The following is a 25,613-nucleotide window of genomic DNA, read 5'->3' on the forward strand; positions in this document are numbered from 1 at the left end:
AACTATTTTTCCCTTCATGTACAAGGAACAAATCTCCAACTTTAAATCATACGCTACCGGATCAACTTCCAACTCTTCATATAAAATTTGTCGCAGTTCTTGTAGGGTTGTCTCGGTTGTAACTGTCAACGTCAAGCTGCTATTTGCTTTGTAGATCCAATTATAATTCTCACATAACCAAACACCATCGTACGATACAACAAGGAACACTTTGTCTCCTGCAATTGCAAACCAAAAAAACAAGGTGAGTAAAGGAAAAAACACCCAAAAAAAAATAAAAATCGACATCCCATCGATATCAATAGACATAATGTCGATAATCACAACATCAGAAATTAGGGCACCAATTGTCGACATTGTGTCGACATACTATCGACATACAGTCGACAACCACACCAAGCATGCTCGCCATCGACATAATATCGACATACCATCGACATTCAATCGACAATTAACAACGGTTGCACATTTAATGTTAATAAATTTTACCTACGTTCCCAACAACCCTTCCCAACTGACACGTTGCATGTCAGACACGTGTCCTATCGACAACATGTCGACATGAAGTCGACATGGCGTCGACAAATGTGTTAGCAGTGGTACTAAATTGGCATGTTGTCGACATCATGTTGACATACTATCGACATTCAGTCGACAAATACACCATTTCATGCGTTTTCCCTGTACAGTTACGCATTTAATGACCATTAAATTTTCATACATTCCCAACATGTTTACTGCTCTATAAGAGCAAATCCCTTTCTTATTCATAAGTGCTCTTGTCTTCTACTTCTCTCTTACTCTTAAAAATTTCTCTTATTCTCTTAAGTTCTAAATATGGCCCCAAGAAAGAACGGCAAATTCCCCATCTTAACTCCTGAAGAGCTGAAGCAGGAGCCTGATGTTGGCATAGTTACTCCTGAAATGCAGAAAGTTTTTGACGCCCAAAGAGCTTTCGAAAGAGAACGATGTGGGAACGAGTTCAGGTTCAGGCAACTTGAAGCTCATTTTTGCAAAACTGGTGTATGGCCGGCTCCACCACCAGGGTTCCCCGAAGGATGCCGTCGTTGCAAACTAGGCATCTTTAACGGTAAACCGGTGAAGCCTGGAACATTATGCAAGTATTGCAAGGCTCACCCACAAGCCAAAGAATTTAAAAAAAAATAATTTCTTATGTTATGGCTTGTGGTGAGTTTTATTTAATGTTTGTTTTTTTTTTTTATGAACTTTATTTTCTGTTTTTTTTTTATGTTTTTTTATGTTTTTTTATGTTTTTAATGAACTCTATTTAATTTTAATGTTATGTTATGTTTATCTTTTATTCACGGTTTTTTTTATTTGCATCGATATTTTGTCGACATGATGTCGACAAAATATCGACAACTACTAAAAAAAGAAAAATGCTTATTGTCGACATTCTGTCGACAACTGTCGACAAAATGTCGACAAATAGTAAATACCAAGTTGGTTGCATGATGTCGATAACATGTCGACATTATGTCGACATAACGTCGATAATGGTCGTCACTGACCTTCACTTTTGTAATCATCGACAAACCATCGACATAGTATCGATATATCATCGATAACTCTGGAAAACCCAGAATTCGACTGAAAACCAGATCTGCCAGATCTCAACAATTTCAGACCAAAAAACAGCAGTTCCAACAATAAACACACATATAACAATTTTAAACTACATAAAGTCAAACAAAATGCTTAAAATACAACTTACCCATTATAATGGTGTAAGATTCTTGAGTGATATTGAGTTGTGCTTCAGTTTTCCACCAACACCCACCGAGAAAACAACCATTCAACAGGGAATAAAGAGAGTGGGACGGATAGAGGGAAATTTTTTGATAAATTTTTCAGTTTTTTTCTAGAGAGAGAGAGTGGTGCACGAGAGAGAGGGAAGAGGGAAGAGAGAGAGAAATACCAATTTTAGATTTTAGCTTTTTTTTTTTTTTTTTAAAAAAAAAAGGTAAAATGGGAAGTTCATGTAATTAATGGACTAAATTTGTACAAATTAAGGAAGGGTATAAATTTTAATATGACTTGTATTATTAGGGTCAAAAATTGAAATTTCCCTTATGTATTTAGCTTTACTCACCTTCTAAATCTACAAAATAATTTTTTTTAACAACTTTTTTGAATAATAATATATCTTTCATGTATATTTGGGTAGCTTGCATAAGGACAGCTAATACCGATTTTATATATTTAATAAATACAAATTCATCAAAATTGTACCTTGCAACAAAAGAATAAATAAAAATATCGGTTTATATTACCATTTGGTAAGAAAGAAACAAAAATGATGTACCTTCCTTCCACTAAATATCTAAATTCTTCTTATTAAAAATAAATCTATTTTGTTTATTATGTACTGTATCCCATGATCCAGAACCACAAACAGAAACAGTCTAACCAAACTTAAAAGCTACACCACAACTACATTAATGTAATTTCAATTTTTTTATTCATAATTTTCTTATAATTATTTCACTTTTTTTATTATTATTTATTAAATTCAAATTTGATTGAAGTTTGAGAGGTCACAACTCACAACAGGTGCATTATTTGATAAGTGATGAAGAAATGCCACCATAGGAGCAAACATGGGAAATTATACTTAAGAAAGAAGCAAATGTGATTCAGCAACATAGGACACTTGTCACATTTTTTCTTCTTATATATAAAATCATTTTCATTATATTGATGTTCCATCAATAAATATAGCAATTATAATGTCATAATTATTGATGAAATAGGTCCTTTTTATGAAATTCTTTATATAATTCCAACATTTTTACTGAAGAGAATTATAAACAACTACTCCAAGGAGAAAGAAGACAAAAAAAAAAAAATAATCAAAATAACCTATATAATATACAATCATGGAGTCTAATGGTGCTACTATTTAAATAAGAGTATCTGGTCATTTGTCATAACTACATATTTTTGTATTAAGAAGAATAATTTGGATTCATCCATAGAATGATTCGAATAATAATTGCTATTATTTAAGAAAGAGAATATTTCTATCAGTCGTAGCTACACATGTTTTGCATTATGAAAAACATGCAGACTCATCAAAACTTTTCTAACAAAATATAAAATTGCAGAATCAACCAACTCATCACTTGATTCAATTCTACAAAGAAATATTAAAAACCAAATTACTTATAATTAATACACATCAATTCTATCATGATTATAAGATCTTCACAACCACTTAAAAAGTTCAAAAGTGGAGTACATCATTGTCATACTATACAAGTTTCAAAATTACTTTTTATAGTTTAATAAAAAAATAATTAAAGGGTAATTACAGGTATAAAATGGATGGGCATCTTGATGAGGCTAAGCTAGAACTGAATCAAACCCATTTCCCAAAGTTGCAAAAAACAGCACTAGGAACATGGAGAAAAACATAAAATCATCTGTTGTCACATGTGTACATGGTAGAAGAACAAGATGAAAATTAATCATCTATAGTTTTATTCAATTAAATCATGTCATGATGTCATGACAAAGCTCTTTAACTTTAAATTTTTACAATAAAAAACAGTGAATATTTCTAATCTTTGGCACCTATACCTCTTGATTTTGGTAACCTGACTGCAACTAGAGGATTTACAATGCCTTGTGAATCTCTCCCCAATCCCATGCCTTCAACAAAACCCATCTTTGCCATCATCTTTGAGCCAAACCCTTTGGTGTGCTTCTCAAAAGATCTAAATCCTTTAGTTTCCTTCCCATAAGAACCAAATCCTTTGGTGTTCTTCCCATTAGATCCAAATCCTTGGGATTCCTTCTCAAAAGTTCCAAATCGTCTAGTTTGCTTTTCAAAAGCTTCAATCCTTTGAGATTTATTCTTTAGTGGTTTACTACTACTTGCTGCAGGATTACTTGTTGCAGGGTCATCAACGGTGTTGGAGAACTCAACGCCTAAACCAAGAGATTTGGGTCGTTTGACCACGTCAATGGGCTTTGCAATCCCTTGACCATCTTTTCCTAAGCCTTCACCTTCAACATATCCCATTTTCGCCATCATTTTGGAACCAAAACCCTTGGTATGTTCCTCAAAGGCACCAAAGCTTGCTGAGCCAGCAACAACATTATTTTGACCACTTGATGAGTCCATCTCCATTGAATCTACAGTTGTAAACTCAGCTTTTTCAGATACCATTGCACCACTCGATACAAATGATACCGGTTGATTGGCATATGTCTCCTTTCCCTTTTCTCTACTCTCATTGCCTCTGCCATGACGCTTGGCTGATGATTTTCTTTCAGCAGATAGTCCGAGGTCCACTGGCCTTGTAAATTTAGTTCCTCTTCCAATTTTCTTCAACCTTTTTCCATCTCCACTCATTGACTTTATGTTGGAGTTTTCAACCACAGAAAAATCAGCATCCTCCACGCCAGCTCCTATAAGCTGAAATTACAAAAATCAACCATTAAGTTATCATGTACAATAAGAAACCACAAAGTAAATTTTCACTCTAAGTGCAAACGCTTTGAAAACAATATGTAACTACTCAGAAAATAATTACAAATAAAGCAAAACAAACACAGATATTGAACATTAGTACCTTTTCCAGACGAACCCTGTCACTAGAAGACGGCATGGATGTGTGCTGAGTTCGTGTCACTGTTACAAATCTTGAGAAAGAACAAAATGGAAACTAGAATCAGAAAGGTATGCATATACCGTATTCATGTCATAAAGAAAGCAAAAGGGACCTACATACCTTTTTTTGCCAGAGCCATGGCAACCACTCTGTAAGCGATAAATCGAAGCTAATCGACGTACCTGAAGTATTACCAACCGAAAATGCTATTAATCCAAGGGTTCAAGACATAATAGTAATAGTATAGAGCATCTTGCAAAATATTAAGGCACAGGAGTAACGTGAAACAGAAGACTAGGGTTAGCCCCCAACTTCTAATCTGAAATAATCATTATATTGTTTGAATGAAATCAACTCTGTAACGTAAACTGATAAACCTTACCTGGGAACAATCACGGGCATGCATAGGTTGAAATGAATATATATCAACTCCATCCAAAACAATTTCCTCCAGTTTCTGTCCAAAGCAATGTGAAAGTAACCTCACTCAGTATCGAATATAGAGAGTTATTCAGGAAAAACAAAACAAAATTTGCTGAATTTGTATGAGGGGTATTATTACTATCTACAAGCTTCAAGATTTTTAATGATCATTATACAACTTCACTCGAAGCATTATCTAAACTGGGAAGGAACAGAAGACTTAGAATTAACTGTCTTCATAATATATTTAGTTACCAAGTTTATTTGCTCAAGATCAAGACCACGACGAAGCATTCTCTCCCGACGCCTCACAGCAATTGCTTCTTTACGATGTTTCTTTTTTGTACCTGAATTCATTATAATTAAAATAGTCAATTAGTCGACAAGGGAAATGTAACACACATATTAATCACAGAAAAGTAAACAATCATTAAGTCCTAACTCATTAGCACACCGCGACGAGTTATAGATAAAATAAAACAATCAAAAAAAGACAAATACTGAAATTCATGTTAAACCGTGAAAACAATGCAAAGGAAATAATACATAAATAAGCATTTAATCAAATTTATACCAGGAATAGTTCTGGAACTTTTACTCTTCTGATCCCCTAAAGGCCAAGACTGAGGGAAGCGAGCAACATGCTTCTTTTTAGCAAAAACTTTTCTTGGGTCCTTTATGAGCATACAGTCATCTAAAGATTGATACCAAGAACCTCTTACAGCTGTACTGTGTTTCTGCTTTGATTGGGGCTTCTTCATTCCATAATCCCTAGATGCTTCCTGAAGAGCAATTCCACTCAACTTCTTTACAGTGTTATCAAAGCCACTGCTTGAAGTATCATCATCTGAATCATCAAATTCATGTCCTACCAACCATTTGGAATTTAAAATATTTTCATGGCCGCCAATTCCCTCTAGATAATCTTCTACAACATCATCGTCAACATCCGAACCACTGTCAGATGTGTCTTCAGAGTCATCACTTTCAGATGACCCCGTCTCAGAAGACCCTGAACATCCTTCGTCAGCTGATTCCCCACCTTCATCTTCATCACTTTCCTCATCAGATATATCTTGAGTGTACAGTTTCACACCTCCAATAGACAAAAACCCAGAATTTTTCTTAGGAGTTGACATCACTGCTGGTGGTTCTTCAGCATTCGCAACACCTATTTCATCATTGTTTCTCTCTTTTGCATCCATATCCTGCTCGGAAGGCAAGGAGTTGAAAAGTGGGTTTTCCTTCTCTTCATTTTGTGCTAAGGAAGCTTCATCATCACTTGGGGTTCCCTCAAGTTCATCAGAGTACCCCAATCCCCTATGAGAGCTGTCACCTAAGGTAAAACCTGAACTGTAATCATAAGTATAAGCCACATCTTGGGACTTTGAAGATGGTGTCTGGTCTACATAAGCAAATATCTGGGACTCCTTGGAATCAACTAAAGCAAGGGTGAGAGAATCGTCCAAATTACTGTCTTCTTTATTGTTCTCAAAACGTGAGCCTATCTGTGAACTCCAAAAGATAAGACAAACAATCCTTTATTAAGATTTCAATGCATCTTTAAATTCATTGACTTATCAAGAATGAAGAATCATTTGCTAACATAAATAATAAGACATACACAGTCGATCAAAATTAGTTCATTAAAAAAAAAAAAAAAGAAAAAGATGGTTTCATAGTGTTTTTAAGCCATCATCAGAAATGTCTATTGATGATGAATAGCTCAACAATCACTACCCCAAATATTGAATAAAATTGCTCCATCCAGTCAGCGAATCTGAACTCTCATATGTTGTTTAAAGCTATCATCTCAATGTCTGTTGAATGTAAGTTGAAAATTAAAATTTACTCCTCCAATCATTTTCTTATGGATTGGGGAGAAAAACCATTTCCACATGAGAAGTTTTCGGAGAAGCAAAGACCTGAACAGTTAAATTATTTACCCCTTTAGTCCCCAAAAAGATGAGAACCTAAATTCCATGTTTCCTTATTCATTTTTTCTTCTCCATTTTTATTTTCTCTATAAGAATATCAATCCATTGAAAGGGAATGTTATGAAAACCAATTCAAAACATAACTCTACTTTGTTTCAGGCAACAGTTATATGAGTAACCAAATTCCAAAAGGGAACAGAAGAGGAATCTTTAAGCAATAGAACGAACCTTAAAATCAACCGAAGGGTATTCAAACCCAATAGTGTTCCCCCCAGACAATCGAGACCCACTTTTGGATCCAGAAGCTGATTTTGTTCGATTCAAGCTTTCAGATTTGGACCCAAATTTGTTACCGGAACTGGGATTTTTCCCTGAAATTTTAAAATCATGAATAATACTTACAAAGGAACAACAAAATCAGTAGCAGCCCCATTTTTCTGCCCATTAACCAGCAGAATCATCAATCTCGATGAAAAATAAACTCTACCCGACTCATCCCTATCCCATAACTATATGTTATCGGAAATGAAAAACATCAAAACTTTAGATTTTCCCTTTCCTTTCTATTTACTCGACCCAAATCTCAAATGCTCATCATCAACCCCAAAGAGAAATATATATACACTGAGAAGAAAAATAAGAACCTCGAGAAGGCGATGGAGTGAAGGACCAATCAGATAAGAAACCTCCATCAATGAACAAAGCTCCTGATCCTCCTCCTCCTCCTCTTTTCCTTCCGCTACCACCGCTGCTCTTGCTGCCACTATTGTTAGGTCTTCCTCTTCCTCTTCCTCTCCCTCCTCCTCTTCCTTTTCCTCTTCCTCCACCCATAGCTTCGTTTTCTTCTGTAACAGAACCTAGAATCGATGAGTTCGTGTGGAAGACGACAGGACCCTCTTTTCAAGCTTGGGAATTTCTGATGGGCAGTCTGATGATCTCGACCGTCACAGCGGGAGCGGTTGGATCACGACCGTTGAGATCGTGCTGGGTCTAGTTGATGATATGTACGGTCGTGATGATGCCACTTGAGTGCACTGCAAGTATATACCTTTTTACTTGGTACCCAAGCATTTAAATTGGAATATCCAAAACTAGGGTTGAATTCTAAAAAAATGTTTTAAGAATAGTAAATTAAGTGGAAAATGTTTACAAAATGAATTAAAAGCAATTACATTTGAAAATTTTAAAAAAGAAATCCAATTCTAAAAATTAAAAAAAAATATGCTCTAAAGCTTTAAATTAAAAAAATGTCTATACTCTATCATAAAACTAAAAATATAGGTCATATTTCATAATTTTTAAAGTTAATGTCACTTTAACAAATAAATATTTAAAATGGTCTAAATTTAAATCTTAAAAAAAATTACACTATATAATGGCCTCAAACTAACACAATAGACTTACCCATTCGCAGTCAAAAGGCCTTGGAGCTATTTCCTTGTTGGTCGTAACATATCATTTGTTCAAACCAAGAAAAAAGTTCATATTTAGCTGTTTTGGAGCCATTACCTGGATCAATACAATCAAACTAAAATTACTAACAACTCCCATCATTTATTTTAGCTTATTATAGAATAATTTACGATTTTGCTTTTAAAACATGAAACTAATCTTATAAAATAGTTGACTTCATCACATAAATAGAAAGAAACATTTTCTCAAAGAATAAAAGACAATGAAAGACTATTACCACAACAAAAATAATCTACACAAAACTTAAAATTACAGCAACAAAAGTTTACATGAGAGTATATAAATATATATATGTATATACATACTATATGCTACAATTGATTATCAGATTGCCATTGAAATAAATAAATCAATTTTTCTCATTAGCTTCATTAGGAAAAAAAACTAAAAAATAAAATAATAGCTGACCTTCAATTACCATAGAGAGAATAGTTTCAACATTAATGTCAGCAGTTTATTTGGATTTGAAGATAACAGAAGGACGAGTGAAAGGTCTCTTCTGTTGTACTAACCTTCCTTATTATTCAAAAAACACGAAAAATAAGAGTACTTTTTTTGGAAGATAGAATCTAAGTGGCTATACTCGAAATACTACAAGTGGAATGTTTTCATAATTTTATCAATGAAAATATTTCATAAAATCTCAAAAGTATTATATATGTATGTTAACGTAGATTTTCGTTAACCAAATTTGAGCCTCACGATAATAATTCAACACAGAAAAAATAAAAGCTATAGAAAAATAATATATGAACACAGGGTTTTTTACGTGGTTTTGCAGTTAAAATTCTGCATAGTCCACGAGTCAATCTTATTCAGATTTCTGAGTATTTCTTTTTAGGACCCCTTTCATATGAGTTTTTTCGTCCGCCTTTTGAGATTGTTTGCCACTATTTATAATTGCATAGTGGCAGTTAATTACAAAGCTGACCAAAGTATGTTTACAACCATTATCCCTAAAAACGTGGGATCTGATTTCATATCACAAAATGTAAATGCGGTGTATGATTTGGAGAATCGTATAGCTGTGATTTTTCTGCTTTTACTGGGTCAAAAAATATCGTGTATTAAACATGTCTTTAATTGCTGAATCTAGAGATGTCTCGACAAAAACTTGATTATAGTGATCCCAATGGCAAGCTGGAACCATTCTTCTTTCCGAGGTCGACAATGTATGTCTTACGTCGATCGCGGGTATAAAGAAATCTTCTGACTTGCCAGGATTATGAGCCTCACTCCTGTTAGTTGGATGAAGCTATTGGATGTCTTCTCATAGCAAGATGGTCATCTTACATACTTGTTATTCGAGTCGATCCGAATTTTACCCTTAGTTTGCTTATTGCAAGCTAAGGTATGCGTCACTCTTCTTCGATGCCTCGCTATTCACCTTTAACGACATATGGTTTCTCGCTAATACACTAAGTGTCAGTTTGTACATTGATTCCTCGCCTAATACATTAGAGTCAGCGAGTTACAAATATACTCTGATGCTTGCGTAATTAATGAGTTATTCCATAAAAAGCTATTGCACTGATTCACATTCCACTTATCTTGACACGTGTCCTCCAGCCGAATTTTAGGTATAATAATTGCCCCTTAAAAAATTCATTTTTAGTAAAAAAGGCTTTTTAATAATTACAAAGGGCATTTCCGTTAAGATCTTTTCTTGGAAATAACGCATCATTTAATTTTGGCAGTTGTACGGTTTCGAGAGTCATTATGAATCGCCTATTCATATTTTGCACAACTTCCAACCGTTAGATTTCTCAGTCTTTGGTTTTCTTGTCAGTGGACTTCGTGTACAAAATGGTGACTCAAGCTTGTTATTTTTCACAAACCTTCTGGCTCTTTAGTGAGATCCATTTTTAGAATGGATCATTTCTTTCCTGATTGGTGAAGGAGGGTTTCGAACATGGTCTCTTCCCCTCTCATCAAAACCAATATCCCTAGGTGTTGGAGATGGTTGAGATGGTGGGATCCCATTATTGCGTGTTGTGCCCGTCTCTCACGGGAGCCTCCTCGTGGGGGATCTGCAGCATTGTCTTGTGGGGCAGTAGTTGTGCGTCCCTCCAAGTTTTTACTGTGTAGGAGGGGGTGCATTGTTCCTCCTATTCTCACGACCTGAGGTTGTTACACGCTGTCGTTGTTGTGATGGAGGATGCTCGCTCCTCCTGCCATGGTTGTCGTTCTCACGAGAAGGTCGTTGTGGTATGGCATTACGATTAGCATCACGGCTTTGGGTTGTTCGTGACCTAAATCTCTCTTGGCCTTCGAGAGGGTAACATGTTGAACGACTCCCGCGGAGTCGTCTCTTTCTTGCCGTACCAAGACGCCCGCAGGTTCCTCTTCTTTGTGGCCTTGTGGCCTCTTAAGCTCCATACCTCTCTCGCCACTCTTTGTTGAGTCTGAGAGTTTCATCTAAACGCTGGCGCAATGCCTCATTTTCCATGAACACCTCATGGACATTGGTAGTTCATCGTACACCATGGGATGGTGATGATGAGCTTCTCGCATCTTGGACCTGACCTTCGTCGTCAGGCATAGGTTGTTTGCCTGGACGTCGAGAGGTCTCTTCACCAGCGGGCTCAGTGGGTTGGTACTCTTCATGGTGTTCCTGTTGGAATTATTTTACCAGGATCTAGATTTACTAACAAGTATGTTTCATTAACATCCTAATATGAATTTCTAAAACAATGAAATAAACACATAACGGTTTAAGGAAACCTTACATTGGGTGCAGCGGAATATAATGACTCATTCCGTTCAGATCTCTAGCCCTTGATTCCTTTCTGTAGCAGAGCATTATCAAGATCTGAACCTGGATCTCTTTCTCTCCTTCTTGAGCCCGATTCTCCTTCTTGTTGATTGGATTCTTCACAATCTTCCACACTATGATTGAGATACCACTTGATGTGTGTGGGCACTCACTCTATCACTCAAGGTATGAAAAAATTGAAGAAGAAAAGAGAGGGAAGGTGGTTTCGGCCTATAGAGAAAGAAGGCTCAGGAAAATTTCTGAAAGTTAAATTTCATCAATCTTTAAGTGTGAGCCATCACTATCTATTTATAGGTTACCACCTAGGTTTAGGTTAGATTTATTTGGCATTAAAATAATGAAACAAAATAAATGGTAAAATCTACACTAAGTGGCCGGCCATGTATGGATAATGGGCCCCACTTTGCAATTTTGTCATTTTGTCATTTTTCTATCCTATTTTCTCAAAAACGCCAATTTTTTAATTTAGCCACTTAAATGCCAATTCCAATTATTTAATAACTAAAAATTAATTATTAAATAATATTGTCATTTAATATATTTATTAATTAGACTTAATAAAGTCTTTCAATTAATAAATAAGACCTAGATTCTCTTTTTTTTTTACAATTTTGCCCTTGCTTAGTGAAAATTCATAAACTAGACATAGTTTAATTTTAGAATTATAATTGATTAATTAAAATTAATTAACTGAGTCTTACAAGCAGTATGGTCTCAACTAGTATGGGGACCATGGGCATATTTAACCGAGCTTCCAATAAGCAGACCCAAAATTTACCAGGTAAATTCACTGACTTATTAATTCCTTGTTGCATCCACGCATATAACTTGGAATTGCACTCTCAGTCATATAGAACGCTCTATATGTTCCACGATATAGATACGCTATAAATTATCCATTGTTATAATCCCAATAATCAATGATCCTCTATAGATGATCTACATTGCATAGGGATAAAATTACAGTTACACCCTTTTAATGTATTTTATCTTTAAAGTACTTGCCACCTATAAATGATATTTTAGTGAAATAAAATAATCACTAAAATGAGATCTCAATCATTTATCTCTATTTAGTAAGCTCGAAGGAAATCATCGTTTCACTTCTAAATACCTATAGAAGCTACAGATTCCATATCTATGATTAGCGCTCCCACTCAATTGTACTACCATATTCTCAAAATGTACGTATCACACTGATCAAAAAGTAGGCTTAACTAACAAATCAAAGAACATGTATAATACTCTTGAGATCGAACCTAACCATATCATGATTAAGATCATTTGATCTAGGATCAACTAGGTGATAGTGAATTGAATAGATATTACGGTAAATTTATCATATCTAATCAAAATTCAATATCGGTCCCTTCCAATGTATACTCCATACATCTGATACTGGTAAACTTTGTCAATACCCTGGAAAGGACATACCACTTATCCAAGGTGTACGCATACCTATCGCTGATTGTCATGCCAGTCTAAATCCAGTGAACTGACAAATCAGGGAATTAAACTTTCGAACATATAATCATGATTATATTCCACTGTGCCGACAACACTATAATCATGAACAAATACTTATGTTCTAGACCTAATAAAATTTATAATCATGAAATAAATCATGTGAACCATGCAACAAAAAAATGTTTTCTGATCTTTATTAATTAGTAAATCTGGTTATTTTGAAATGAGTTTTATTTAGGGCACAAAACCCAACAGTTCCATGGTGTTTCCTTCGTTCATGGGGTCATCATGGTCCTCCTCCTCATAGTTCGTTTGTCTTGTACTCACTATGATGGTAGGGGGTGATTAACACTTGTGTTCACTGCTCTCAATGAAAGCATCAAACTGTTGACACGGTTTTTTGTCAACGGATCTAAGAAGATCATAAAATGAGCAAGATGAACACAATCAATAGTTAATCAAAGTAAACCGGTTTGCAAAAGTAAATTCACCCAAGACGAACACAAGAATTTTATAGTGGTTCACCCCCTTTCAACGATAATAGGCTAGTCCACTTGGAGTGTTATTGATCTCAATGCTTGAGGAGAGTTCTCCAGAGTTGTGTTCTCCAAGAGTTCACTCCTCAAGTGAGTTTTTAGAATTTGAGAGTGGGAGCTCAAGAGTATGATTTCGTGAGTATCAAGTTCAGGGTCCCTTTACAAGTGATTTCACTCCCTTATATAGATTTTCATCTAGGATTTAAAATCCCTTATTCATGGGTGTACCTTCCCGTAACTATAGTTGGGTTAGATTCAAGATACAAAATAATAATAATAAAATAATCATTTAAAAAAATAAATATCTCTTCACTTATCATTTTTTGACTATGTTTTCGAGATAGCCTCAAGAGCACGTGTCTCTCATATTTAGAGGACCCAGATGGTCATGGGCACACAAGGGGAGCCAATTGAGTCGGTTCGTGCCCATCAAGTCCTTGAGGTAATTCAGCAGCTAATGAGCTCTTTGCGCCTTAGCAACTGACAGAGCCGGGAGCTTAGTACGCCCAAAGTGCTCCATTTTGGCCAAAGTGATCCTCTTTGACCAAAGTGCTCCCTTTTTGGCCAAAGTGCTCCTCTGTGACCAAAGTGCTCCCTTTTGGCCAAAGTGTTCCATTTTTTGGACTTCCATATCTAGAAGAAATAGCATGCACAATTATCTTGGATTTTGTTAGAGATAACAGGGCGGTTTAGAATAATTTGAAAACTACCCAATATATTCATTGGGCGATTTGGATTTTTATTATACTATTTCAGGTTGTATTTTTTGTCGATTTATTCGGTTTAGTTTAGGCAATTTATTCGGGTTGGGCGGTTTGTAAATTTTGTTGAACACCCCTGCTGTCATGTGCAGGGGATTATTGAATTTCCCCTTCTTGCCATTTCCTTGGCCAGAACCATTATTGTTCTGTTTCCCTCCATGATTGTTGTTGGTTTGGGGATAGGTGGTAATATTGGCCCTAACTAAGGCAGGTGTGTTGCAGGAATTAGCTATTTTTTGCCTGCCAATTTGCACTTGTCGGACAGTTTCTCCAAGTTTTATGAAACTGTCTGGTCTGTCTAAAAACTCTCTCATAATGTTGGTTAATCTTTTTTTGATGTCCCTCTAAAGGTCAATCAGAGGCTGGATACCCCCTAGAATGGTTGTATGTTGCCCTTCTTCCGTCAAGCCTTTAACCTTTATGGCCTCGATCATGAAACTTTGGATATAGACTTTCAATGGTTCTTCTGACCTTTTCTTTACGTCAACCAACTTCTCCATTTAGGAAGGTATTTTTCTAGAAGACGAGAACTGTGTGTAAAACTCAACGGTGAAAGCATTCCAGGAATTAATTCTCCCTGGGGATAGCTTAAAATACCATTGATGTGCGATGTCAGACAAGGTTGCTGGAAAAATCCTCCAACGAATTTCGTCTATCACCACTTGCAGATCCATCTAGATCTCAAAGTATTTGATATGGACAAAATGATCTTCTTTCCCAGTATACATTTTCTAAATTGGCATCTTGAACTTGGTTGGTAAAGGCAACGCATTAATGCGTCCAGAGTAATGTGACCCTTGAGTCCTATACAATTCCAGGTCAGAAAGCTTTGGGCTGGACATGCCTTGTACAAGGCTCTTGAGTTGATCCAATTGTGCCTGCACGTCAGGATCAACTCTAGTCGCCCTTTGTCTAGCCAGCTCCACTCTCTGGTTGACACGGGTCTATAGGAATTGGCTTATCTTGCACCCTTAGTGGATTGTTTTGGGGTAGGACGTACCTGTCCTGATTATTTCTTCTTCGTTTTAACTTAGTCTTAAGATCTTCTCCTACCCAGGGCCTGTCCTATCAAACACAGAATCCTTGGGCCTTGGGTCAAAACGTGTTTGAGCATTCTGGGGAAGAACGTCGCTATTGCGCCCATAATTATTATTAGTCCTCCAATTAGTACGCTCATCAATAGGGTGGCTTGTGGCACCATCCTCATTGGGGTAAGATTCCCCACTGTGAGATCTACTTTGGCCTTGCTTGGGTGGGATATCTTCCCCTTTCCTTCATCCCTGGGAAGGTCTTAGAACTGGTTGGTCCCACCATATGCCCTTTCAGGTAGGATTTGTTCATCATTCGGTTGAATGGGATGTGGCCTTGTTTGGGAAATAGTTAGGTCTACTGGGTTCAAAGTTTGCCCACAATCCTTGGGGAGTTGAGTTTCCTCCAAGACATAGGGACCTTTTCCCTAAAGAGGGTCCCTTATGAGTGGTGGCTCTTCCACTATGGACCCAGCTCTTTTATTGAACCGTCTAATGAGTTCATTTGCCTCCCTATTTCGGAGGTTTAGCTCTGCCTGATGGCTTGAAGGATCGTGGCATGTCGATCCATCCATTCCTAGAATTCGTATCTCTACTAAGCAAAAGCATCACTCATAGCAACGCGTGTTTCTTTTTATTCATGATGGAGGATGTTTGTATGACCGTAAACTTGCCATATGACCTCTCTTAGCCTGGCTAGCTCGGAATCATCCTCCAAGTCAACATGGGGTTCATTGATGCTAGGTTGGCTAACCCCAAGCCCAATTTCTCCAGCATATACCTGGAGGGTAGGCCTTGTTACAGGAACCCCCGTGGTACTTTGGGCAAGTTGTCCAGCATTGACCGGGACTTACCAGATACTTGTTAGATCTTGCTCGACATTGACTGGGCCTTTGGGTCTGAACCCTGAAGATGGATTTGTCCAAGGTGGTCAGGCAAGGTTAGAAGGGTTGTCACCAGTTGGTGGAACTTGGACATTAGGATCCATAGCCATTGGATCTCGGGGCTCAGTGGACATGCTTCTCCTTGTCAGGACCATGGTGAATACTGGGTGAAAAAAGATGAGATTTTTATAAGAATGTTGAAGCTCTCAATAAAAGCACTAAAAATGTTGACTGGAAAAGTAGCCAACTGACTTAGAGTCAAATAATCACTTATTAATCACCAATAAGGAGTTAAGAATAAAAAGTAAATAAGAACACACAATAATTATAGAGGTTCAACCCCCTTGTATATGGGTAATGACCTACTCTCTTTTTAGTTGTATTGATTGTGAGATAATGTCGTGCAGATCACTAAGATAGACAAAGTGAATTCTAGCTACAACTCTCAAAGTGTTTACGGAGAATATCTTTCAACAAAGTGCTCTTAGATGCGTGAGTATGATTTTAGGTCCTTTCCCCTTGCGAATTCATTCACTATTTATAGAGAAAAAGTTGTTACAATTGGCTCCGTAAAAGGAGTGATCAAAGAGTAAATATCCTATATTCTAAGGTGCAGTTACGATCTATTGAAACTCTTATATTCTCAGATAGATTGGCTGGATCTGAGTTTGTAGATTTCAATTTGAGATATTTGTGGAAGCTTGTTGAAGAAGAAATCAAGTATCGTGTAACCTTGCCCGAAACTCCTGACATCATTTCTTTTGGTCGGCATATTGGTTACGCAGCCAGGCCTTTTTCGAGACTTGTTTTTTTTTTTTGTGTGGAACATTCCTGCAATGTGAGTCAAACTTCCCTTCTCTGGTTGATACATTAATGGCCCGACTAGATCCTTCTTGGAAGACAATCAACAACTCATGGATGTCAGCTTTATATGGAACCTGTCAAGCATACTTCTGCCCGAAAGTTCCCTGTCATGTCAAAGGTTAGCTAGACTATACCACGTGTAAATGCCACGTTAGACGTGCAAACTTTAATAATTCCAAAATTACTTTTATATCAAATATATCATTTTTATCATCTCCTATTAAAAATGGTTAGATTATGTAAAAAGTAAAAACACTATTCTCAATTAAAAATTTGTGAAATTCAAAGTTAATTCTATTGAAGAGTATTATGCAACAATTTTAAGTGGAAATGTGATTTGTAACTTGTAGAACGGAAAAATTTAAAGTACATTCTTTTAAAAGATTATTTTTGGAATACTTTTTTTTTGTTTTAATATTTATGAGAGTTATTTAATTTTTTTTTTTTTTCAAAATGACCTACTTATAGTTCTCTAGAATAAAAAAATAATTATACATGCAATAAAATATTAAATTTTCATTTTAATACTGTAATTAATTATTGAAAGTTTTTTAAAATTAATAAATATTTCTAAATATTTAAAACTTACACTATCACAGAAAAAATTCAACTAAATAAAATTTTTGAATGCTAGTATACCAAAGGGTTAAGATGCAAAATGACCCTAAATTTGGAAACTATAAATTAGTAAATGTTTCTGTTCTAAAAAAAAATAAGAAAATGGTCAAATATAATAATTAGCTAATAAAAATTATAAAAATACATTTATTACATATTATTTTCTTAAAAAATATATATAATAATTAGATTATATAATTTTTTTAATATTACATATTATTATATTGTAATAAAAATAAATAAATATATTACATCGTTGAATATATACAACAGTATTTAATATATCGTATCACTGAAAATTAATATACAGTAGTAATAAAATTATATACCACGAAGAAATTATAACAATACTAAATTAATACTCAAAAATTATATATATCATGCTAAAAAAATTATGTATATCACTATTAAAATATGTATACATATTAAAAAATTTATATATAATAAAATAGAAATTAAATATCATCTTAAATAAATGATATACTATAGACAACAAAAACCATATATCATACAATAAAACATATATACCTACAATAAAAAATAAAATAAAATAATATAATATTATTTAAAAAATTATATATACCATATTAACAAAATTATATACAACCATAAAATAATTAGGTCATACTTACAAAATAATATATAATAAAATAAAAACTAAAGATGTATAATCTAAAATAAAATGATATACTATATAATAAAATTTATATACCATATAAAAAATATATACCTTACAATCGAAATATATATAATAACAACAAATAAAAATAAAAATATATAGAATGCTAATAAAATTATATATTATGTCAACAAAAGTACAATAGAAAATAGAACTTAAATATTATTTAAAAAGTGATATATTGTATAACAAAAAATGCATATACCATCCACCAAAATATATATACTAATAATAATAAAAAAAATATATATTACTAATATATATGTGTATAATATACTAACCAAATTATATGTAACAATTAAAATATATATACCATGATAATAAAATTGTATACTACTGCATTCAAGTTCCCAGAGAAATTCATCAAGCTAATCATGATTTGTGTCAGAACTCCAAGGTTCTCTTTGATGTTCAATGGATCTATGCATGGATTCTTTGAGGCAAAAAGGGGATTGAGACAAGGAGACCCCATGTCACCTTTACTGTTTGTCTTGGGTATGGAATACTTGTCCAGAATTATGATGAAGATTGGCTCAAAGCAGGAATTTAAGTTTCATGAGAGATGTGGAGAGCTCAGGCTGAACCATTTAAGTTTTGCTGATGATGTTCTACTTTTCTGTAATGGGGATTACAAGAGCATTTATTTTATGCTTCAGGGGCTGAATCTGTTCTCTCAAACATCAGGTTTATTTCCTAACCCTTCAAAGACATCTGTGTATTGCAACAACATGTGTGACACTGATATTCAGAGAATCCTTGATGCTTCTGGATTCAAACGGCATGAAGTTCCTTTTAGGTACTTGGGAGTGCCAATATGTGCAAAGAGGATTTCCTCTTCAGAGTGCTCACTGCTGGTGGAAAAAATGGTAGCCAGAATTAGAACCTGGAGTACTAGACACTTGACTTTTGCAGGAAGGGTGGTTCTTATCAACTTAGTATTGATGGCTATTCACTCTTACTGGAGCCAAATAATGGTGTTGCCAAAAAAAAAGTTATCTCAGAAATTGAGGCTATTTGCAGGAGCTTCCTTTGGAGTGGTAGCCACCAACTTAAGGGAACTGCTGCTGTAGCTTGGAGGAATGTTTGCAAAGGAAAATCAGCAGGAGGTTTGGGTCTCAAACAGGTAACTGAATGGAATATTGCTGCTATGTTTAAATATGTTTGGGCAATTGCAAAAAAGGAAGATAATATGTGGGTAAAATGGGTACATTGTGTGCATATAAAAGATCAATCTTGGTGGGAATACAAAGCCAAAACTAATGATAGTTGGTATTGGAGAAAGATTGTGGAGTTGAAAGAGAGAGTAAAAGAGCTCTATGATTCAGAGGAAAGGAAGAATATGTACAACAAGTATGTGATAACTCAAGGCTATCTCAAACTCATTGCTGCAGAAAACAAAGAGCATTGGCCGAGCATTGTTTGGAGTCCGCTAAACTTCCCGAAGCATAGTTTTGTTATGTGGATGGCCATGCTTAACCGACTCAAGACAAAGGACAGGATAGCTAAATATCATCCTGAAATTGATAAGACTTGTCTCTTTTGCAGTAGTGAAGATGAGACAATGGAACACTTGTTTTTTTGAATGTCATGTTGGGCAGGAATGCATTAATTAAGTGAAAAGTCGGCTGAACTGGACCATTAGCAAAAGAACCTTGCCAGGTGTGATCAAATGGCTTGGAAAGGCCCAATTGAGCAAGTTTCGTCGAGGAGTGTTGGCTGCTGCACTAGCAGCCTTGGTATACATATTGTGGTGTTCCCGAAACTCCATTTTTTGGGAGGAAAAAGTTGTAAAAAGTGATACAATCATAGCACAAGTCAAGAATATTATAAAGAATAGAATTTCTTGTATTTGGCCGAAAAAAGTGTCTAATATAGATAGAATTTGGTTTGAAGCTTTGTAAATATTAGAGATATTTAGATTCTCTAGTTGGAGAATGCTATAGAGTTGTACAAATTTTCTTGGAGTAATGAAAATCACCTGATTCATCAAAAAAAAAAAAATTGTGTACTACCATTGTATATAATAAAATAGAAACTAACTAAATATTATTTAAAATAAATAATATATCATACAATTAAAATATATAAAAATAATAATTAAATATATATAACATGCCAATAAATTATATACATACATTAAAATATTTGTATTATGCTAATCAAATTATATACCACTATTAGAGCACCTCCAAGGAGGCAGCAAAAATTGAAAAATGAAGTGGTTAATGCTCCAAGGAGGCAGCAATTATCACTACAAAATGAGGGTTTGTCTACAGTGCACGGCTTATATGCCGTGCACTGTAGCGACGACATTGATGTTTTTTTTTTTTTTTTAGCTTTTTTAATAATTTAATTAATATTTATATATATTTATATTATTATATTTATAAAATTAAGAATTATTTTTTGGGAAATTTTTTAATACACATTTTTAAAAGTGATGTACGAATCTACTCCTATTTATTTCGGCACCCGACAAACTTTTTTAGTCTATTTTTTTTATATAGTAGTGTATATTATAATTATTTAAGACATCCTGTAAAATTTAAAAAAATTTAGAAAAAATTAATAAGCCGAAAATAAAGCACTTCTTTAAAAGTGGTGCACTGATTTACTCCTACCTGTTTCGGCATTCGGGAGACTTGTTTAGTCTTTTTTTTTATGGTCGTGTACATTATAGTTATTTAAAACATCTTGCAAAATTTTAAAAAATTTAAAAAAATTTAACATGCCGAAAATAAAATTCAAACTTTCTGTTGCGTGACTCTTTTATTTAGAAGAATACATTGTAAAAGCACCTTATAATATTTATTTTTGTGTAAATTTAAATGTGAATATCATAAATTATTTTTTTCTTTTAATTATAATTTAAGTAAAAATTTATTATATTTTTTTATATTAAACAATAAAAATAATTTTTAAAATTGAACACATATTAAAATTAAAATTAAACACACTAAAACATCATATTCTTATTAATCAATAGTACACATATTTTGTATTACACAACAGAACATTATAAAATTAAAGCACACTCAATAATACATAATAAAAACATTACAAACTTAAACATACATTTAAAAATTAAAATACAACACACCAAACATTAAACGGAAAAGTAATAACACAGATACGAACCTTCAAAGACAAAATGAGATACAACAATTTAATAATGTGGAAGATTATTTCTTGATCCGCCAAGATAGTCATAATACGGACTATAAACTTGTGAGTCATTTTCAGCTCTTTCACCTTGATCTTGAGATCGTTGATCTTCATCTTCAACGCCATGTCCCGAATCTTGAGATGCTCGATATTGTGACCCCTCATATTGTGATCCCTGATATTGAGATCCCTGATTTGGATATCCCTGATATTCAGATCCCTCATATTGAGATCCTTCTCCTTGTTCTCCAACTTCGGATGTTTGTGCCCTTTCTTTGTAAATTCGTTTTTTTTTTCACTTTGAATGTACTTATGAAACTCTGGATCAGATATAGAATTCAAATCCGTGAATAAAATTTTTTCGTCAGCCTTTCTTCTGTGACGTTCATTTCTATCCTTGTTACTCTTTTCAATAACTTTAATGAGTTCTTTATTTTGTTCCATTAGTTTGTTGAATTGATCATTACCTAATTGTTTTTCCTTTACTTTTTTTACACCACATGGTCTTTCTGTTGGATAAGTATTCATTTCCTCATTATTCATGTTTAGATCAAATGAACTCATACCAGTGGATGCCGATGTTGGAGACTCAAAATTGTGAGATGATGATTTCGATGAAGTGAAACTAGGACCTTCGTGTTGGAATCTACGTGGTGCATTGATGTTTTCATCATTTGAAAACTTTTGAATACCTTTGAGGATGTGCCACACATGATCAAATTTAAAGCATTTATCGTACTTTTTATCTTGGGCTAATAACATCTTCGCTTGAATTAACTGTTGCAATATAAATTAAGTAATAACGTTAATGAAAATTGAAAAATAAGATAGTAATAATAAATAAATTATAATAACAAACACTTACAATGTCTTCTGCTGAAGCACCACTTGGATTTTTATTTTCAATTTGGTTGATACATCCCCTTAATTTTGCAACTGCACTATTAATAGTAGACATTCGAGTTTGCAAAGATCTTACTGGGCGAGGTTTATTACTAAATTTTCCATCTTTGTGGTACTCTGATTGAACTCTTGCCCAAAAATTATTACTTGATTGGTTTCTTCCTACGATTGGATCTTGAGAAATGTCAACATAGACATGACACAAGTGCACATCTTCCTTTACTGAGTAAGAAGAACCGCGAATGGAAGATATTTTTGAAGAAAATATAGCTATTTAGGAAATATGTTGAAAAGATGTGATCAAATTGAATGAGAAGTGTGAGATTATATAGGAAAGGAAAATACATTGCAACGATTGAGATCGTGGTGAAATGATATCAGCGGCCAAGATTAAACTGTGAGATTTCTTGTCTTTTAATTTTGGAATCAGAAGATAAGGATGTGATGTGACAACACACTGCAACGGTTGAGATCGTGGTCAAATAATTTCAGCGGCCAAGATTAAATCACTAGATTTCTTATCTTTTAATTTTGGAATCAGAAGATAAGGTTGTGATGTGACAACACACTGCAACGGTTGAGATCGTGGTGAAATAATTTCAGCGGCCAAGATTAAACTGAGATTTTTTGTCTTGTAATTTTGGAATCAGAAGATAAGGTTGTGATGTGACAACACACTGCAACGGTTGAGATCGTGGTGAAATAATTTCAGCGGCCAAGATTAAACTGTGAGATTTTTTGTCTTGTAATTTTGGAATCAGAAGATAATAATGTGATGTGACAACACACTGCAACGGTTGAGATCGTGGTCAAATAATTTCAGCGGCCAAGATTAAATCACTAGATTTCTTATCTTTTAATTTTGGAATCAGAAGATAAGGTTGTGATGTGACAACACACTGCAACGGTTGAGATCGTGGTCATATAATTTCAGCGGCCAAGATTAAACTGTGAGATTTTTTGTCTTGTAATTTTGGAATCAGAAGATAAGGATGTGATGTGACAACACACTGCAACGGTTGAGATCGTGGTCAAATAATTTCAGCGGCCAAGATTAAATCACTAGATTTCTTATCTTTTAATTTTGGAATCAGAAGATAAGGTTGTGATGTGACAACACACTGCAACGGTTGAGATCGTGGTGAAATAATTTCAGCGGCCAAGATTAAATCACTAGATTTCTTATCTTTTAATTTTGGAATCAGAAGATAAGAATGTTTACACTATAAAATATGGATATGATACATGATATGAGGCACACCAAAAATATATACAATTTAACTTTGAAAAAAATATGAATTCTTATCCTGGTAGTTCATCGTATTTATCATCATCGTCTTCTTCAGATGATGAATATTATGATGATATAGAAATGCAAGTGGTAGGTCAAATCACTGCTAACAATAATTTTTGTATCGCTCAACACCAACAAAATCAAAGCTCACGTCGAGGCTCGATTCCTGGTCATATAGTTATTAACCGTGACCGGGAAAATGCTGATCGTAATCTTTTCAACGACTATTTTGCAGAGAATCCTCGATTTACCGATTTGATGTTTCGCCGAAGATTTCGAATGGGTCGTCCTTTATTCCTTCGTATTTTGGATGCTATACAAAGACATGACAATTACTTTCTCCAGCGAAGGGATAGAATGGGAAAACTCGGGTTATCAGGCTTGCAAAAAGTTACAGCTGTATTTCGTATGCTAGCATATGGTATGTCGGCAGATGCTACCGATGAATACATCAAAATAGGAGAATCTACAACTTTAGAAAGCTTGAAGCGATTTTGTCGTGCTGTTGTTGAGGTGTTTGGAGCCCACTATCTCCGATCACCCAACGCTCATGATGTTGCAAGACTACTCCACATTGGTGAACGTCGAGGTTTTCCAGGAATGTTGGGAAGTTTGGATTGTATGCATTGGAAATGGAAAAATTGTCCAACTGCTTGGGGAGGACAATATGCCGGTCGTAGTGGGTCCCCGACTATTATTCTTGAAGCAGTAGCTGACTATGATCTCTGGATATGGCATGCATATTTTGGCTTACCAGGATCTAATAATGACATTAATGTGTTAGAGGCATCCCATCTTTTTGCTAATCTGGCTGAAGGTATTGCTCCACCCGCTAATTATGTTATTAAAGGAAAAGAGTACAATATGGGTTATTATTTAGCCGATGGTATATATCCAAAATGGTCCACTCTTGTTCAAACTATCCATGATCCACGTGGTCCAAAAAATAAACTATTTGCAATGAAACAAGAAGCATGTAGGAAAGATGTTGAACGTGCATTTGGAGTATTGCAATCTAGATTTGCAATTATTCTTTGGGCCAAGCACGTCTTTGGAATAAAACGGTTTTACATGATATAATGACTTCATGTATTATTATGCATAATATGATAATAGAAGATGAACGTGATCTAAATGCACCAATTGAAGAGCGTGTCGAAGTGCCAAGTCCAGAAATTGAGATGGTAGAAGATGATAATGCTCGGTTTCAAGAATTTCTTGCCAGACATAGAAAAATTAAAGATAAAGATGCTCACATTGTGTAACGTCCCCGCTTCAAGCCTCCATTGGGCCCATACACCCACGGACTGAATGGCTCTTATACACGAGTACGTCACTATGGCTGCTTCATGGACTGATGACTGACCCTACAGACCAACACGAGTGTTTTCAGCATGCTTTGTCCTCACTCGCACGCTTCCCGGGAAAACTTCCCAGGAGGTCACCCATCCTTAAATTACTCCAGGCCAAGCACGCTTAACTGTGGAGTTCTTTCGTGATGGGCTACCGAAAAACAAGATGCACCTTGTTGATATAGGTAGTACCAATCAATCCATTTAAGCTCTCTTTAACTGTGTAGTCCCATACCTACACAGTCTCAGAATCATCCCACTTGACCTTCCCCAGGCGGTGTGGGATTGCACAGCTACCGGTGTTTCCCTTACGGATCACGGGACTACCGATCGCAATCACCCCCCCTTACGGGGTCCGACGTCCTCGTCGACCACACTTCCGGCTGGGTCAAGGCTCTGATACCATTTGTAACGTCCCCGCTTCAAGCCTCCATTGGGCCCATACACCCACGGACTGAATGGCTCTTATACACGAGTACGTCACTATGGCTGCTTCATGGACTGATGACTGACCCTACAGACCAACACGAGTGTTTCCAGCATGCTTTGTCCTCACTCGCACGCTTCCCGGGAAAACTTCCCAGGAGGTCACCCATCCTTAAATTACTCCAGGCCAAGCACGCTTAACTGTGGAGTTCTTTCGTGATGGGCTACCGAAAAACAAGATGCACCTTGTTGATATAGGTAGTACCAATCAATCCATTTAAGCTCTCTTTAACTGTGTAGTCCCATACCTACACAGTCTCAGAATCATCCCACTTGACCTTCCCCAGGCGGTGTGGGATTGCACAGCTTACCCGGTGTTTCCCCTTA

The 25,613-nt window shown here is 35.2% G+C and overlaps 2 protein-coding genes and 2 pseudogenes across 2 annotated transcripts; 2 read left to right on the forward strand and 2 right to left on the reverse strand.

The window, feature by feature from the left end:
* Positions 1-3,378: 3,378 nt before the first annotated feature.
* LOC115724978 (uncharacterized) lies at positions 3,379-8,199 on the reverse strand. The gene is made up of 8 exons (XM_030654367.2): positions 7,645-8,199; positions 7,229-7,371; positions 5,638-6,571; positions 5,319-5,410; positions 5,023-5,097; positions 4,761-4,822; positions 4,602-4,671; positions 3,379-4,444 (listed from the first exon to the last, which is right to left on the reverse strand). The coding sequence occupies exons 1-8, from the start codon at positions 7,829-7,831 to the stop codon at positions 3,584-3,586; spliced, it is 2,424 nt and encodes an 807-aa protein (XP_030510227.1). The 5' UTR covers positions 7,832-8,199; the 3' UTR covers positions 3,379-3,583.
* A 10,261-nt stretch (positions 8,200-18,460) lies between these two features.
* LOC115694981 (uncharacterized) lies at positions 18,461-19,668 on the forward strand. The gene is made up of 2 exons (XM_030622085.2): positions 18,461-18,882; positions 18,999-19,668. Exons 1-2 carry the CDS (start codon positions 18,461-18,463, stop codon positions 19,666-19,668), a joined length of 1,092 nt encoding a protein of 363 aa, XP_030477945.2.
* Positions 19,669-21,028: 1,360 nt separating this feature from the next.
* Positions 21,029-23,288, reverse strand: LOC133038766 (uncharacterized; annotated as a pseudogene).
* A 4-nt stretch (positions 23,289-23,292) lies between these two features.
* LOC133039147 (protein ALP1-like) lies at positions 23,293-24,713 on the forward strand (annotated as a pseudogene).
* The last annotated feature ends 900 nt before the right edge of the window (positions 24,714-25,613 follow it).

This window comes from Cannabis sativa, chromosome 6 (genome assembly GCF_029168945.1).
Source record: "Cannabis sativa cultivar Pink pepper isolate KNU-18-1 chromosome 6, ASM2916894v1, whole genome shotgun sequence".
Classification (NCBI taxonomy): Eukaryota; Viridiplantae; Streptophyta; class Magnoliopsida; order Rosales; family Cannabaceae; genus Cannabis; species Cannabis sativa.

Excerpts from the sequence above, each read along its gene's own strand:
- LOC115694981 (XM_030622085.2), top strand. The coding sequence starts at position 18,461 with ATGATTTGTGTCAGAACTCCAAGGTTCTCTTTGATGTTCAATGGATCT. Across the intron at positions 18,883-18,998 it reads CGGCATGAAGTTCCTTTTAG|GAAGGGTGGTTCTTATCAAC; the intron begins GTACTTGGGAGT and ends TGACTTTTGCAG.
- LOC115724978 (XM_030654367.2), bottom strand. The coding sequence starts at position 7,831 with ATGGGTGGAGGAAGAGGAAAAGGAAGAGGAGGAGGGAGAGGAAGAGGA. Across the intron at positions 7,372-7,644 it reads CACTCCATCGCCTTCTCGAG|GGAAAAATCCCAGTTCCGGT; the intron begins GTTCTTATTTTT and ends TTAAAATTTCAG. Across the intron at positions 6,572-7,228 it reads ACCCTTCGGTTGATTTTAAG|ATAGGCTCACGTTTTGAGAA; the intron begins GTTCGTTCTATT and ends TGGAGTTCACAG.